Consider the following 16,586-nt stretch of genomic DNA (forward strand, 5'->3'; position numbering starts at 1 on the left):
CTCCTTTGGATTAAGTCCTGCGATGGGTCCCGTTTTCATTCTGCTATGTTGTAATCAAGATCAGATACGTTTCCCTTTTGGATGGAAAATATCCCGAGGAGCGATTTAGTAAATGCAACAGCCCCTTTGAATTGATTACAAACTGAGAGTCCATTCGTGGCCATCAAATAAGAACTGGATTTTATTGTGATTACAATGTGAGGATCTCCTTCTCTTCTCATCTCTCTTGGAGTGTGTGTGCGTGTGTGTGTGTGTGTGTGTGTGTGTGTGTGTGTAAAATATGGAGTATTTTAATGTTCACAGTGATACTGTTGTAACCTTCCATGTGGGTATTCTCCTGGCCAGGCATCCACAGCGTGCAGTTCGATGGGCAGTGCCAGCACATTGTGGCCATGTGTTCCCTGGAGGGGGAGGTGGTCCCCTTGAGAAATCTTGTGCGCATCTCCAACAATGTGGAGGTAATCTTCACAATACCATGTGTTGTGTGTGGTGTAGTGGCATGGATTGTTTGGGAAGTCAAGCATCTTTTTGTTGTATTAGTGCTTATAGTATGTACTGTGTGTGTGTGTGTGTGTGCGAAGGTTTGGCTGAGTGAGCTGTCTGCAGAAATGAAGGAGACCCTGAAGCAGATGCTTCTTGAGTGTGTCGCAGCAGGGAGGAAGGGGGATGTCAACCCGGCGCGCTACCCCTCACAGGTAGGCCATGGTAACCCGCAGGGACCCCCACGTCTTTCGAGACCTCCTGCGTCTGGCTGAACCAGTCTGATTACAATCAAACGCCAGCAAAACTCTGTGTCATGGAAGCATCCTCGGGCAAGATTCATAACCCTACCCTGTTCATTAAGGCCATACATCTAAACATATGGCTTTGGACAAAAGACAAAATGACGGAACAGTACTGAATAGTACGAGTTGAAGTCCAAGCGTGCATAATTGATCTGTTCCCCTCCTCCTTCCTGATAAACAGCAGCTGATCATGGACGTGTCACAGACTGACTCGCCGTTTAACGGCCGTATTGTGTGCAGATCCTGGGCCTTGCCGAGCAGATCCAGTTCACTGAGGACGTGGAGCAGGCGCTGAGCGAGCAGAGCCTACAGAGACTGGAGCTGGAGCTCTCTGCCAAGCTGGAGCATTATACCAGGGTGGACACCAGCTCCCAGGACCCCAGCAGCACAGGTGCTTTGGTTGTTTGTTGTGTACGTGTTTGCGCTGTCTCAGCAGGCGTTCGGCCTTTTCCGTTTTAGCTGATTCACTCTAAGTTCCGCATAACGGAAGCTTTCTGTCCACTACAAACTTCCTCAAATGTGGTGGATAGCACACCAAGGCAAACGAGAATGTAGTTGTAGAATAAAAAGATAGAAATAGAATTAGAAAGTCACACGTATCATTCAATTTGAAGTTACACAGAAAAATGCTTTTGGAATATTCTCTCACAAATTGATGTCTTATATGATAAGAATAAAGATATTCTTCTAGCACCAACGCAAGTCGATAACCACAACTCCTTGAATGTGCCGAAAATGTCACAAATGTTGTTATTTCACTCACAAACTACAAGCTCCTGGCGCTCTCACTGTTGCACCCCAAAAGTGGCTTGTGCATGGGTTGAGCCATGGGTTGGGTCTGTTCAGAGTTGACTCACCTTTTTGCCCAAACAAAGGAACTTGTTTGTGCATGTGTCCCCTTGGCGACCAAACCAAATCCTCCAGCCAGCAAAAACGTTTAACCCCGCTTGCTATTAGTTGCTCAAAGTGGGAAATCCCCAAGCAGCATGTGCTGCACCCTCCAATGATGTCACCTTTTGCTACCGCTACTGATGACTGACAACGATAAATTGTTTTTGTGGCCTTCTAGAACCACAACACAAAGATAATTTTTTTCTTAATTGATCCAAATAGGTAAATATATATGTGTGTGTGTTTATGTGAGTGTGTGTATGTATATGTCTGTCTGTCTGTCTGTCTGTCTGTCTGTCTGTCTGTCTGTCTGTCTGTCTGTCTGTCTGTCTGTCTGTCTAGTGTAGTGAGAAAAAAAAGACAGAGTGGGGCCACTGTCTAGAGACGCAGACAACTTGCAAATCTGCAAATCACAGAGTCTGGAGCGGCTGCGGTGCCAGAGTGCGACTTCCTTTGCAGGGAACTCATGCTATTTATTTAACACATGCACACTTAATGTTCTTCGTTATACATTATAGCCTTTCGCATCAATGACATTACCCTCTTCTATTAAAAAATTACATGAAAGAACAGATTATTATGTCACACATGTAGTTTTTTTTGTTTTATAATTGTCGCAACAATGACATTCACTTAGTTCATTATTTAATTATATATAAAATGAATTACAACAAAGCACACAGTTGAGATCTCTACTCTATGTGATTGGCGATTTGTGACCACAAGTGACACAAGAACACATGCAATTATTTCGTTTTCATAGGCTTCATTGTAAAGTTTTAAGAGAGAATTTATTAGCCATCACTGACAGGCCAATTATAATTATTCTATAATTCATAAGGAATGCATTGTAACAAATCGAGCCGTGTGTGTGTGTGTGTGTGTGTGTGTGTGTGTGTGTGTGTGTGTGTGTGTGTGTGTGTGTGTGTGTGTGTGTGTGTGTGTGTGTGTGTGTGTGTGTGTGTGTGTGTGTGTGTGTGTGTGTGTGAGAGTGATTCACTTTGATTTTCTGAGTGGTATTGCAAGGAAGATCAACTGGTACATAAAACAGGCCTTAATATATTTGGTGTGCAGTTTGCTTATCTCTCTCCTGTTCTGCCTCCGACACACACACACACACACACTTTCCGCGTGAGAGGCAGTGGCTCTAACCGCGGCACTTCCTATGTTAAAATTGAAACACGTGGAATGCTTACTGGAAACCGTCCAACCTCCAGTAAGTCACCTCATCTGATAATCTTTTTGTGTGAAGTGAAACCAACGCACACTCCACAGTCCACACTGACCACACTTAACCGACAAGCGACAAGATTGATCCGTTAACCAACGTATTTACGGTCAACCATCGGTCAAACGGTCAACGGTCAACATCCCTAGGCCATTCGAAGTCAGATATACAAAGAAAATAAATCACATGTAAAAACATTAAAAGGACAATCATTAAAAGCTTAACACAATCATTAAAAGCTATACGTGTGTGTGTGTGTGTGTGCGTGTGTGTGTGTCTGTGTCCTGGAAATATCAATCATAACTATAATACACAATTATATACAAATTATATCAATCTTATATACATAATTACTAATCACATTAAAAGGAATTGTATACATTCTCCCGTTATCTTAAGAAACATCTCTTCCTCTCTCTAACTGAGAGAGGTTAAGTTCACAATTGCATTCCCTCTGGAGCCACTAAGGCCATGCAAATCGACTAACTTCATTGTTTTGTAGATTCCTTTAACTGTCTAGCAGCTTTGCTTGCAGACTTGCAGACATGTCCACATCCCCCATAGTTTATTGCAGTTAACTTGGCCTCTCCCGCCAATCCTAAACTCTCCACGATAGTCACTCCCACTTACCTTTGTTACCTGTGTATTCCCTACCCACAATGCAAACGTTACCCTATAAGAATCTTGTTCACCCATTGTCTGACTGAATGTATCATTGGTATCTTTGCTGCCTGTACTTTCCCATGATCATGCTCTAATATTAAATCAAATATTTCGCTGGCCAACATGTCCTAAAAAGAAGTGTGTGTGTGTGTGTGTGTGTGTGTGTGTGTGTGTGTGTGTGTGTGTGTGTGTGTGTGTGTGTGTGTGTGTGTGTGTGTGTGTGTGTGTGTGTGTGTGTGTGTGTGTGTGTGTGTGTCAATGCAGAGACAGGTGTCCTCCAGCTGAAGCTCAAGGCCCTGATCCTGGACATCATCCACAACATCAGCGTGGTGAGGCAGCTGAACCAGGCTGGGGTCTGCAGCCCTGACGACTGGTCATGGAGGAAGCAGCTTCGCTTCTCCATGGGATCTGACCAGTGTTGCCGCATTCACATGGTCCACGCCCACTTCCAATACACCTATGAGTATCAGGTGAGTGAGCAGTCCATTCCTATAACACCACCCACATTCTTATAATGAATGATAGTTAAACATGTGGTTGACTTCGGCAGTAAATAATACACGATTCGGCGTTAATTTTTTATCGTGCGATTAATGGTCTTTTGGCTTGGCAAACGTTGTAGTTTTTTCACCTGCTGTCTAGCAACAACTTTAGAAGTCACTTTAGAAAAACTATAACACCATACCGGATCTAGCTACACCGGAAACAAAAAAACAAGCACGCCGCACAAACTTGTTGGGGCAAGCACGGATACGGAGAGGGTGAAAAACTCCTTAAAGTGTGTGAGTGTTTGTGTGTCACTCTGTTCGAGCCTGCACGAGAGTTCAATGTTGTCATTAGCTTTTTACGTCTTTCTGACCAATTGCAGTTCAAGGCCCACCTGGACTGTACCACTTTGGAAGGGGCCGCCCAGTTACCTCTAGACAAAATTGACTTGTTTGCGACGTTGACAGTTGTTGCGGCTGTTTTGTTGAGTGAGTGAGAGGTTGCGGGCGCACAGCTCAGGCTGCCGGACGGCGCTGCAAGGAACTTTTATAAACGCAATATTGTTATCGCGCAGTAATCAGCCCGACAGCCCCAAAACGTTAAGGGCCCACCGGGAGTTCTCCCGACTCTTCCCGATTGACACTCCGCCATCGCGCGTGCGTGCGCGTGCCCGAGATAGCGAACTAATCAAATTGCGCCATTTTAGGTGGTTCACGACTCACGAGTAGCATATACTAACTATATATAATATCTACGTGTTTATCTATGTATCTGTATAATCTGCTGAACACTCTCTTACTAGTCTCTACTCTCAAGGGTCTCAATGTGTCTCCCCAACGTGACGTCATGCAATGCATTCTTGGGGAAATGAGAATCAATAGCAAACTGCTAAAATATTACCTACTTTTTCGTGTTACATTCCGTTTTGTGATATCTAACAACATTAAATACAATAAATAGCAGTTTAAATCTTTATTACCAACAAGCAAATTGCACATATTCATTGGAAAATAAACCCTGCAACACGGCCTTTAAATATTTTAATCGCTTGACAGCACTAATTAATATACAATACACGATTAGGGACTATTAGGGACTATTCACTTTGCCTTCGGCGAATAATTGTTGTGTGTGTGTGCATATTTACTGTACATACTGTACATAAATACATTTTGGTAAACAGTCATGTTTGGTGATGATGTGAAGTGATGTCGACCTTCTCCTGTGTCTCTGCTTCCCAAGGGGAATGCTGCCAAGCTGGTGCACACCCCGCTGACAGACAAGTGCTACCTGACGCTGACCCAGGCCATGGAGATGGGTCTGGGGGGTAACCCCTACGGGCCGGCCGGCACGGGGAAGACTGAGTCGGTCAAAGCCCTGGGGGGGCTGTTTGGACGGCAGGTGCTGGTGTTTAACTGCGACGAGGTATTGATAACGTAAACCGGGGTAATTCCTTTTTATCTGGGTAATTCCTTTTTTTGTCGGCCACTAGAAAGCAACAGTAGGTGCGTTTCCATCCCCCTGATTTTATGCAAACTTTGAAGTATCGAATCGGTAAACGGTGATGGAAACACCAACACTTGCATAAAAATCCTCTAATTCGCAAAAAGGTTTATCCGCTCGCTTGAGGTGGTTTTTGAGAAATGCGAAAGAGAGTAAATTCGCAAAATGGGAGATGGAAACACACTTTTCGAAACAGCTGTGACGTAGCGAACTTTGAACACACAGGACTGACAGTCTTTCCGATTTCCGCATAACGACCGGCCATAGCAACCCTGCCGACATCAACGTGTAACGTCATCACCCTATTCCGCTCCAACCACTTGATGGAAACGCACCTAATTCGAATTACTTTTTTGCGAACTTTCTAAAGATTCGCATCACCTTTTAGATGGATACGCAGCTAGTGAGTCAGTCATGTATGACACAGGAAATCCTTGAACTCATCATCATAAGGATTAAAGTCATTTCAACATGATTAATTGTGAATGAAAACAAAGTCAACGCACCAAGGTTTAGGAGGCAATTGATACGATATTCTTACATTTTCAATTGCACCAGTGAGCTAGAATTAGCCAATTATTTTAAACATGTTAAAGTAATGTTGCTAGCATTTTTGAACAATGCTAGTTTGCACAATTTCATCATGGTCTCTGAGCTCTAGGGATCCTTTTGTTTTAACCTATTTCTAGTGTGGAGATCTTTAAAGCTTTAAAAGCTATCGATCTGAAAAAGTTGTCTGGACCTGACATCCAGGATTCTTATCTTTTAAGGCTTGCAGCTCGTATTACTTATCCCTTTGCTCCGATTTTAAATCAGTGCCTGCGAACTTATTCCATCCCCAAAATCGGAAAAGCAGCCTTTGTTCGAGCTCCATCATCTTTAATTGCACCTTTTCTGTTTTGACAAGCTCTATTCTATAATTTTGTACTCGGGTAATGTCTTGCCGGGTTGAGTCTCCCTCGAAAAAATTGATGAAAATCTCAAGGGACGTCCAAGTCAAATAAGGGTTGAATAAATAAAAGCCTGAATCAATGATGGTGCTGTGCGTCTGTCTGTCCACCAGGGCATTGACGTGAAGTCCATGGGTCGCATCTTCGTGGGCCTGGTGAAGTGTGGAGCTTGGGGCTGCTTTGATGAGTTCAACCGCCTGGAGGAGGCGGTGCTCTCGGCCGTGTCCATGCAGATCCAGGCCATCCAGGACTGCCTCAAACACCAGAAGAACACCTGCGAGCTGCTGGGCAAAGAGGTCTGTCTGGGTACATTCTGTACACGCTCACACTGTTCTGGACTGCTCTAACATGCTTACGTTAGGCCAAAGAGCCAATAAGTCATCGTCATACTTTCTTTGGTTTACCCGTGTGGAAAATGTGGCTTTAATTCATGACTTGTCATTAGCAATATCTTAACATGCATGACTATGCTAGATTAGCGGTACATAAATTATCATCTTCGTTGCTCTACCAGGTAATCGTCTGTCTCCTGGTTTGCTCATTTACCTTATGAACTGATCCAATAGTCGGTGATTTATGTAACAAATTAATTGTCGGCTAATTACTATCGCTTGAAATTAGGCGGACACAAATGATGGTGCACGCACGCACACATGCATGCACACACAATTCACCTCAGTGGAGCATTTGTGCTTCCTCTACCATGAATTAATATAATTAACCCATAAGCTTTATCAAAGCAACCCACAGTGAATCAGAAGAAGGTTATTAGATGGGCTAGGCATCTTGCTCAAGGATTTTTAGCTCGGCTTTGGGCATGGATCCCAACCCAGCGCCGTTCGGCTTGGAACCATACAACACCACCACTAGACACTACTCTTCCAACGCTTCACATTTCACGTATGTGTGTTTCTCATGTTAGGTGGAGCTTGACCCTAACTCCGGGGTGTTCATCACCCTGAACCCAGCGGGGAAGGGCTACGGTGGGAGGCAGAAGCTTCCAGACAACCTGAAGCAACTGTTCCGGCCCGTGGCCATGACCCGACCCGACAACGAGCTCATCGCCGAGGTCATCCTCTACTCGGAGGGCTTCCGGGACGGAGAGATGCTGGGGCGCAAGCTGGTCGCTATCTTCAACCTCGCCAGGTAGGACACGTTGGGGAAAGGAATGTCTGCAATGTGTGCATTATTCGTATTAGATTTGTATTTTATTTGACCTTTTTCTCTTTTTTGCCTGCGAAATAAACACACAGTGGTTTTAAAAGAGTCAAACATGTGATGTCCATCACATTGCGATTCCACGCCTTCTCTACAAACCTATTCAACCGCATCCCCCAACCTTAAGCGGGACCATTATAATCACCTTATGAGTTGCTTTGTGTATTTTTGTGGTTGTGGGTGTCTCTCTCCAGGGAGCTGTTGACTCCGCAGCAGCACTACGACTGGGGTTTGCGCGCCTTGAAGACGGTGCTCAAGGGCTGTGGCAGCCTGCTCCAGCAACAGAGGAAGAGCCAGGACAAGGACCAGAGTAAGAACCACAATGCTTTAGTGTACTGGTGGTAGAAATGTACAATGCTGAAGATTGTGGTCAGAGACCTTTTAGCATGGGAATTTCCACCTACGAGTTTCAATAAATGCATTCCGAGCACGGTTCCCCGTTAAGCAAATTTCAATAAAATAACTGAGAAACTGTGGTTCATCAAAACCTTTGTGCTCAAACCGAAACAGAGAAAGAGATCAGAAAGCTATCGCGGAACAATGGAAACTTAAGAAATCACTTCTCTCGAATAAGAGACACATTACCCATATTTTGCTTTCATCCCTATTGCTTTTACTCACACCAGCACTCTCTCTGTCTGTGTGTCTGTGTGTCTGTCTGTCGTGCTGTGTGTCTGTCTGTCGTGCTGTGTGTCATTCTCTCAGTGCTTAAAATAAATGATAGAATTGTGCCTCTGGCCCTTTGTGCCATCTTTGGAGAGGAGCACAGAGTATTGAACGCCCATTAAATCATGACAAGCTTTTGGTAATTAGCACATTTATAACAGCAGTCAACACCTGGAGCCTGGCCGTAACGATTGCACAAGTTCACTTTCACCGCATAGCTCCTGGGGAATAGGCCTCTTGTATTACACAGCTTTATATTGAATACAATTTCAGAAGCTTAAACCTGTGCTGTTTAATTTAATTTGTTTAATTTTCGTGCCAAATTTGTTTTGTAGTTAACCTTTTCTTTAGATATCATTCAATATGATAAAAAAAAAATAAAAAAGCTGAGGCCGGCTGAGGCAGCGAGCAGTGCTGCCTCACCGAGAATTGAGATATCCCTCAGAGCGCATGCGCTCACCCAGTTTGCTATTTCACCATTGTCACCAATGTAATGTTGGGTGAGGCAGCGAGCAGTGCTGACTCACCGAGAATGCAGAAATCCCTCAGAGCGCATGCGCTCAACCCAGTTGTTATTTCACCGTTGTCACCAATGTTTGTAGACACTTATACTTAAACTAGTTAATGTATTTGATGTATGTGTATAACATATTTAGCCTTGCAGCAGGACTAAATATGCTGATCTGACACAAAACCGCATTGAAAAAGCATGAAATGATGCAGCCGTACTGGCTGCCTCATCATTTCATTACTCTGCCTCACTGAGGGGGGCGTAGAAGGGAGCCCTTCAGGATGCTTCCGTTAACTTCTTTTAAGCAGTCAAGTGCACTACATCAGTTTGTTTATTTAAAAAAAAAACATTTCTGACTGCAAACATGGAAGATAACGATTCAATAGCCAAGCTTTCTCAAAACTGGACTTTCAACCAAAAAAGAGGTAATAAATGATGGAGGAAGACCAATGCCGGAGCTTAACGGGTTGCTTCAAACAACAGGACAGAAAGTAACGCGGTCTTTTCAAACCGAGTGGTACCGCCGAAAAGACTGGCTGTCTGGCTGTGCTACGAGAAATCGCCTTTTCTACTATATAACAATTGGGTTCATATATTTCTAAATCTGACTGAAAAAGTCAGTGCCTCACCGGCCACGGACCTCATCGCACGTCTCTGCTAATGGTAGTAGTAGTAATGGTTGTTATGGTATTCTCTTTAAAAGAATAGAGTTGCCGGTGCATGATTAAAAGTAGCCCAATAGGGTGGGAAAAAACGCCCAATCTGGCAACACTGCCTGAACGTCTTCAAAATGTAGCCCGATAGGGTGGAAAAAACCGCCCAAGTGTCAACGTAAACGTAGCCGATATGAAACTTAAACTGTGATTCTGAAGAATGCATAAATTATATCGAATTTCAATTTAGATATTTTTATTTTTTGCATTTTCACGAAGTGAATGCGTCTTGGGCACTAACCATAAACATCTTACCTACCTATATAGCCCTATCTGCCCTCACCCACTCACTCACCCTCTCTCTCTCCCTCTCTAGTCCAGGAAAGCGGTCTGGTTGTGCAGGCTCTGAGGCTCAACACCATGTCCAAGCTGACGTTTGCCGACAGCTTCCGCTTTGACGCGCTGGTCAAGGACGTCTTCCCCGGGGTGAGCTTCACGGACGTGGAGGACCAGATCCTCACACGCGCGCTGGAGCAAGCCTACAGCGAGGCCCGACTGGAGCTCATCCCCAGCCAGGTGCGTGTGTGTGTGTGCGTGCGTGCGTGCTTGCCTACGTGCCTGGGTACCGGCATGCGTGCTGCCTGCGCGCGTGCCTGAGTGTGTGACTGCGTGCGTGTGTGCAGGCGTGGCATGAACATTAGCACGTCCCTTCTTCTAATAAAGCAGGATTTGCAGACATGGATCCACCCGTCCATGAATATCACAGACAGGTTCACGAGAACATGATTATAGTCCTCAAACATAGCCACCAACCAATAACACGCCTTTTATTATGCTGCAACAAATCCAGCTCATAATATGTGAAGGGTTACGAGGTAGAGCACCAGATGGCCCTGAGTGTTGGAGCTGTCTTCCCCCTGCAGGTGAAGAAGGCCCTGGAGCTGCAGGAGCAGCTGAGACAGCGGATGGGGGTGGTGGTGGTGGGGCCCAGCGGAGCGGGCAAGTCCACCCTCTGGAGGATGCTCAGGGCCGCGCTCGGCAAGACGGGAAAAGTGGTACGTGGGCCCCGGCGCCGGCACAGGCTCCCCCTCACAGGCTCTATGCTGGACACTGTTTGTGTTCAGCTATCTATCTGTTGTGGTGGGGCTGGTGATTGTTGGGATTTATATAAAGCTTTAGACATGATATTGATGTGTTAATTCTCAGATAATGCATGGAGTTCTAGATGCATATTTTGTGATGCCAGTCACGCACCAACTGAGGAACAGAAGGACTCTTTGAGAAACGTTTTTTTTCTCTATAAATTAACTTTGAACCTCTCTGGTGAACCCCCATGCAGGTGAAGCAGTACACCATGAACCCCAAGGCCATGGCCAGACAGCATCTGCTGGGACACATAGACATGGACACCAGGGAGTGGGCCGACGGGGTGCTCACTCACAGTGCCCGGAAGGTGGTCCGGGAACCACAGGGTAACCCCAACCCACAACCCCCTTTTTAAAGTACCACACCTGGTTCAAAATATGGAAGAAAAGTCTCAATGAATGTGTGAATGAATGACTTTGTTTATTCCATACATCTGTCCAAACATTCATCTATGTATTCTAGTGGTGCAACGGTTCACGGGTTTCCCGTGATCCGTACGGATCAACCATCACGGTTCGGGACGCAAGTGATCCGCGGATCGGCTGATTAAAAAAAAATGTTGTGCGTTGACGTGATCAGCGCATGTTTAGAGGACAATTCCGGTATTAACAACATCATCAAGTATCGTAGCGAAATACAGTTTCTGTTGTGTTTTATTTGGCGTTCCGTAAATCCCATTGAAACGTAAACCGGAACCGGAACCGGACGTCTTTAGGTTTGGTTGTAGTCTTTTCGCGTATCAACAGTAGGGCTAGAACCGAGCGAAAAGACTACAACCAACCCCCCTTGCAATGAGCATGAGTCTCCCAACCGAAATCAATGGATTTACAAAATGCCAAATAAAACGCCACAGAAACTGTATTTCGCTACCAAACTAAAAATAAGAAGATAAGGTTGTCTGCATTGCCTTGGGAGAGTGTAGACTCTAAACTCCCCAGGCAATGCAGACATCCTGAATTGTAAATCCAGGGTTAGGGATTATTTACTATCCTATCCATGTTAAAAAGAAGAAGGAATAATGCCTCAAATTGCAATTTTTTTAAATATTGACCATGCTTAAAGGAAGCAGGATTATTACCTAATTTTTCACTTTATTTTCTTTTCACACAGTTAAAAGATTTTATTTAAAGTCACATTTGTCTTGTTATCTTTATTGTTGTTGTTGATCCGAAAATGATCCGACCCGTGACTCAAAAACCGTGACCCGATCCGAACCGTGAGCTTTGTGATCCGTTGCACCCCTAATGTATTCATGCATGTATTCATTTATCCCCCCGTGCACAAATTTTTATTGATGTTTTCATCTCTTTACTCCTCCATCCATGCGTTCATTTGTTTTGTTCAGTCGCAGTCATCCATCCATCTGACCCCGGGACAGATCTATACTGTTGTGTTCAGTGGTTCCTCTGCTTGTCTGTGGTCCCCAGAGGTGAGCTCGTGGATCGTGTGCGACGGAGACATAGACCCTGAGTGGATCGAGAGCCTGAACTCCGTGCTGGACGACAACCGGCTGCTGACCATGCCCAGCGGCGAGCGCATCCAGTTCGGACCCAACGTCAACTTCCTGTTCGAGACCCATGACCTCAGCTGCGCCTCCCCAGCGACAATATCCCGCATGGGCATGATCTTCCTCAGGTCAGGAACGTGTGTGTGTGTGTGTGTGTGTGTGTGTGTGTGTGTGTGTGTGTGTGTGTGTGTGTGTGTGTGTGTGTGTGTGTGTGTGTGTGTGTGTGTGTGTGTGTGTGTGTGTGTGTGTGTGTTACAATAATGCCTTCATAGTTCCGTTTGTAGGAGTCTGTCTATGGTTCAGATGTATGTGTGTTCGGGAGTATGTGTATGTTTACAGATGTCTGTGTGAGTGATTGAGTGTGTGTGTCAGGAGTGTGGGGGGGGGGGGGGGGGATGTTTATCTTTGTTTCAGCTTGTGTATATGTGTATATCTCTGTTTATGTTTCTATGTATGTGTGTGTATCTCTCTCCCCTCCATCGACTGCGTCCTCTGACCTCTCTCTGACTGGTCCCCACTAGTGATGAGGACACAGATGTGGGGGCCCTGGTGAAGTCCTGGCTGAGCGGACAGCCCCAGGAGTGCCGGGCCAACCTGGAGAACTGGCTCGGCGACTACTTCCACCGTGCCTTGGACTGGGTGCTCAAACAGGTGAGCACTACTTTACTTAGTGAAGGTTCAATTGGAATAATGGATAGTGAATTTTACCTCAAATGTTGTTATACTGATGCATTATTTTACTGAAATTATATTCTCATTAAAATGTTGAATTTGAAAATGAATCAGATGTTTGAAATTAAATTTTAATTTGAAATAAAACATTAGTTTGATATAATGTTAGTTTGATATTAAATGTTAGTTTGCAATTAGACATACATTTGGAAATACATTTATATTTGAAATGATTTTAAATTTCAATTTGAAATGTACATTTTCAAGGCCATTTGACTTCTGTCACTCACCACCGTGTGCCCCCTCCTGCCTCTCTTCCTCCGGCCCCCCGGTCAGAATGAGTTTGTGGTGGAGACCAGTCTGGTGGGCACCGTGTTGAACGGCCTCTCCCACCTCAGCGCGGCGGCCGAGAGGGGGCAGTTCATCGTGGGACTGCTCAGAGGCCTGGGCGGGAACCTCCTCCTCAAAACGCGGAAGGAGTTTGCCAAGGAGGTGAGGCACAAAAAGTCCTTGTGTGGATAGAAACAACCTAGCTCCCAGGGCAGGTAGCTCTTTTTGCCTGGGTATTGGACTTCCTGCTGCTGGTTTGAACCCCAATGTTAACTGCTAATCCATAGGCATCCTTCCGCGAGATGCCAAACCAACGACATGGATCCAAAATCACCATAGGTTGCTTTAGTCTGTGTACAATATGAATATTGCATGTTTTTCCTCTTATGACGGAAATATTGCTTGCCAAGTGGACTTTTAGCAAGTGGACTCTAGATGTCAAGTTTGACATCGGATTCCATCCTGCCGCCACATGTGACTGAGTGTGTGTGGCGATGCGTGTGCTCTGCAGCTGCTGGGCTGGGCCCGAGAGGACCCTCCGGACCACAAGAAGCCCCTGGACACCTACTACGACCCGGACACGGGCCGCCTGGCCGCCTACACCCTGCAGCGGCCCGAGGGGCTCTGCCTGGAGCAGCTGTCCCAGCCGCACACGCTGCCGGTCATCCGGACGGCGGACGCACAGCGCGGCCTGCAGTGCTTCTACCAGTGGCTCACGCCCCCCCACAGGCAGCCCTTCATGGTGGTGGGCCCCGAGGGCTGTGGGAAAGGGTGAGGGGGAACCCCAGCAACCGCCACAGAGACGCATCCAACGCCCCAACTCAACTGCTATTCTCTCTCACTCTCTTATCGGTTTCTTTCACTCTCTTTGTGTACATTAAGGGCATTTAGCAGACGCTCTTTACCAAAGCGACTTACATTTACGTACATTTGTCAGAAGGAGAAACGTCAATATATTGCTGTCGGTACAGTAAGGATGTTCATAGAAACAAGCACCGAGCACTATAAGCATTATTTGAAGTGCTAGGACTTATAACATACATACTTTGTCTGCTTATTGATCTCTTGCTGTCTGTTTGCTCTCTTTCTCCCGCTCTGTATCTCTCATGACATGGCCTCTTTAGGCGTATTCTGTTGCACACACACATACACACGCTCTCAGACGAGGTGGACGGGTCAAAGTGATTCACACAAAAACATATTTTTGTTTTCAGTTGATCGTCCTTGGACTACCTCACAGAAATCATAGTGAACCACACACACACACACACACACACACACACACACACACACACACACACACACACACACACACACACACACACACACACACACACACACACACACACACACACACACACGTGTACGTTCCTGACCTGAGGAAGATCATGCCCATGCGGGATATTGTCGCTGGGGAGGCGCAGCTGAGGTCATGGATCTCGAACAGGAACACACAGTTAGGGTTAAGTGTCTTGTCTAGGAGGAGCTGGGGATCGAACTAGCCTTTTGGGTACAAGTCAACTGCTCTACCTCCTGAGCTAAGCCCACACACACCGAGAGAAATGTTTTGACTCAACAGTAGTTGTTCTAATGAATTTATAAGGGTGTGCTTGTTGAGGTGGGTAGAGGATAGTCTTTGTGTGTGTGCGATTAACGTACACGCATGAAGACACACCAAAAATGTACACATGTACACAATGATATGCTTATACACTTACAAATGGCAGTTTTCTGAAAGGTTAATGTATTTGTCTTGAAACATTTCCCCCCCTTCTAAGGAGTTAGGTACGGTTAAGGTTTTTGTCTCATTTCAGTTATTCGGTTTTATTTCGGTTACCGGTTACCTTTTATAATACTTGGTGAAACAACATGAACTTTTTGAATGTCCTCAAACCCTGCGCAATTTTCTTAGAACCCTACCATACGACTCTAGTGACGATAATTCTATCCCATTCATTAATAGGTCTGCCTGTTTGGGCTTGTAACAATCTGGTTTCTCTTTCGGTCCTCCTCCATCTCCTCCACCTCCTCTTCATTGCTCCCCCATGTGCCCCCTCTCTCCAGCATGCTACTGCGCCATGCCTTCTCCACCCTGCGCTCCACCCAGGTGGCGGTGGTGCACTGCAGCGCCCAGACCTCGTCGCGCCACGTGCTGCAGAAGCTCAGCCAGACGTGCCTGCTGCTCAGCTCCAACACGGGCCGCGCCTACAGGCCCAAGGACTGTGAGAGCCTGGTGCTCTACCTCAAGGACATCAACCTGCCCAAGCCCGACAAGTGGGGCACCAGCAACCTCATCGCCTTCCTGCAGCAGGTGGGCGGGGTGGTTGAAATGGGCTGCAGTGTGAAATACAAAAGTAACATGGGTAAAATTGAAGCATCTCTTGAAGCAAAATTGAAGCAGGTGAAGCATCAAAAAAATGGAGATCTGTGTGACACTTAACGGATGTGTCCTCAGTATGAACTCAATCCGTGGGCTCTTCAATGTAATCGCAAATAACAATCCCTTTTTAATTCAATTCAATTTTTTTATTGACATTGTTTACTTCACATTGTTTGTTCACATGTGGCACAGAACCTCACATAATGTGCAATTTACTTAGGCAAGGCACCTTTTATTTAAAGAGCACTTTTCATACACAAGGAAGACTTTTCATACACTAAGTGCTTCACATAGGCCTACAATAAAATAGAATTATAAAATAGAATGGATTAATAATAGAAAACAAAGGCAAAGTTAAAAAATGCATTGTAGAAAGTGCAGTGTATTTAAGATTTAACTGAAAGCTAAAGCAAACATAAGTCTTCAGTCTTGTTATAAAAGTGAGGGGCAAGTATTAAATCCTCTTACTCTTTAATTACTTTGAGATTTGCCTCTTGTGTCTCTTGTTCAGGTGTTGACATATCAAGGTTTCTATGACGACAACCTGGAGTGGGTGGGGCTGGAGAACATCCAGATCGTGGCCTCTATGTCCACAGGGGGCGCTGTGGGGAGACACACACTCACCCCGCGCTTCTCCTCCATAGTGCGCATCTGCACCATAGAGTGAGTCTAACCAAGAAGGATCCCGCTTGCAATTCCTTCCATGCCCTGCATGAGGCATACGTGTGTCTCTTAAACTGTATCTATCCTATTCTTTGTGCTGTATGAATTATACGCGTGTCTCTTTATCATTATCTCTTAATGCTGTCCTTTTCTTTGTGCTGTGTGAGGCATACGTGTGTCTCTTAATCAGTATCTATTATGCTGTCCTCACCTAATTTTTATATATATGACTTGCATTACTTGCATTACTACAATGAAAGCTGTGTCTTTTTCATTGTGGTTCTACTGTTTGGAACCCCTCCTCCACACAAACGCAATGCTTTCATCCCATCTT

General features: G+C 45.4%; 1 protein-coding gene across 1 annotated transcript in view; it reads left to right on the forward strand.

Annotated features, from left to right (window-relative positions):
• dync2h1 (dynein cytoplasmic 2 heavy chain 1) overlaps positions 1–16,586 on the forward strand; it is a 123,371-nt gene that overhangs the window by 21,471 nt on the left and 85,314 nt on the right. The window contains 17 exon segments of the mRNA XM_030380788.1: positions 346–458; positions 582–695; positions 1,026–1,176; positions 3,832–4,037; positions 5,296–5,478; positions 6,620–6,802; positions 7,429–7,652; positions 7,919–8,034; positions 9,931–10,130; positions 10,478–10,609; positions 10,894–11,026; positions 12,128–12,335; positions 12,729–12,858; positions 13,216–13,371; positions 13,721–13,980; positions 15,274–15,520; positions 16,101–16,252. Coding sequence (XP_030236648.1) covers positions 346–458; positions 582–695; positions 1,026–1,176; positions 3,832–4,037; positions 5,296–5,478; positions 6,620–6,802; positions 7,429–7,652; positions 7,919–8,034; positions 9,931–10,130; positions 10,478–10,609; positions 10,894–11,026; positions 12,128–12,335; positions 12,729–12,858; positions 13,216–13,371; positions 13,721–13,980; positions 15,274–15,520; positions 16,101–16,252 — 2,908 coding nt within the window.

Source organism: Gadus morhua, chromosome 16 (assembly GCF_902167405.1).
Source record: "Gadus morhua chromosome 16, gadMor3.0, whole genome shotgun sequence".
In the NCBI taxonomy this organism is placed as follows: Eukaryota; Metazoa; Chordata; class Actinopteri; order Gadiformes; family Gadidae; genus Gadus; species Gadus morhua.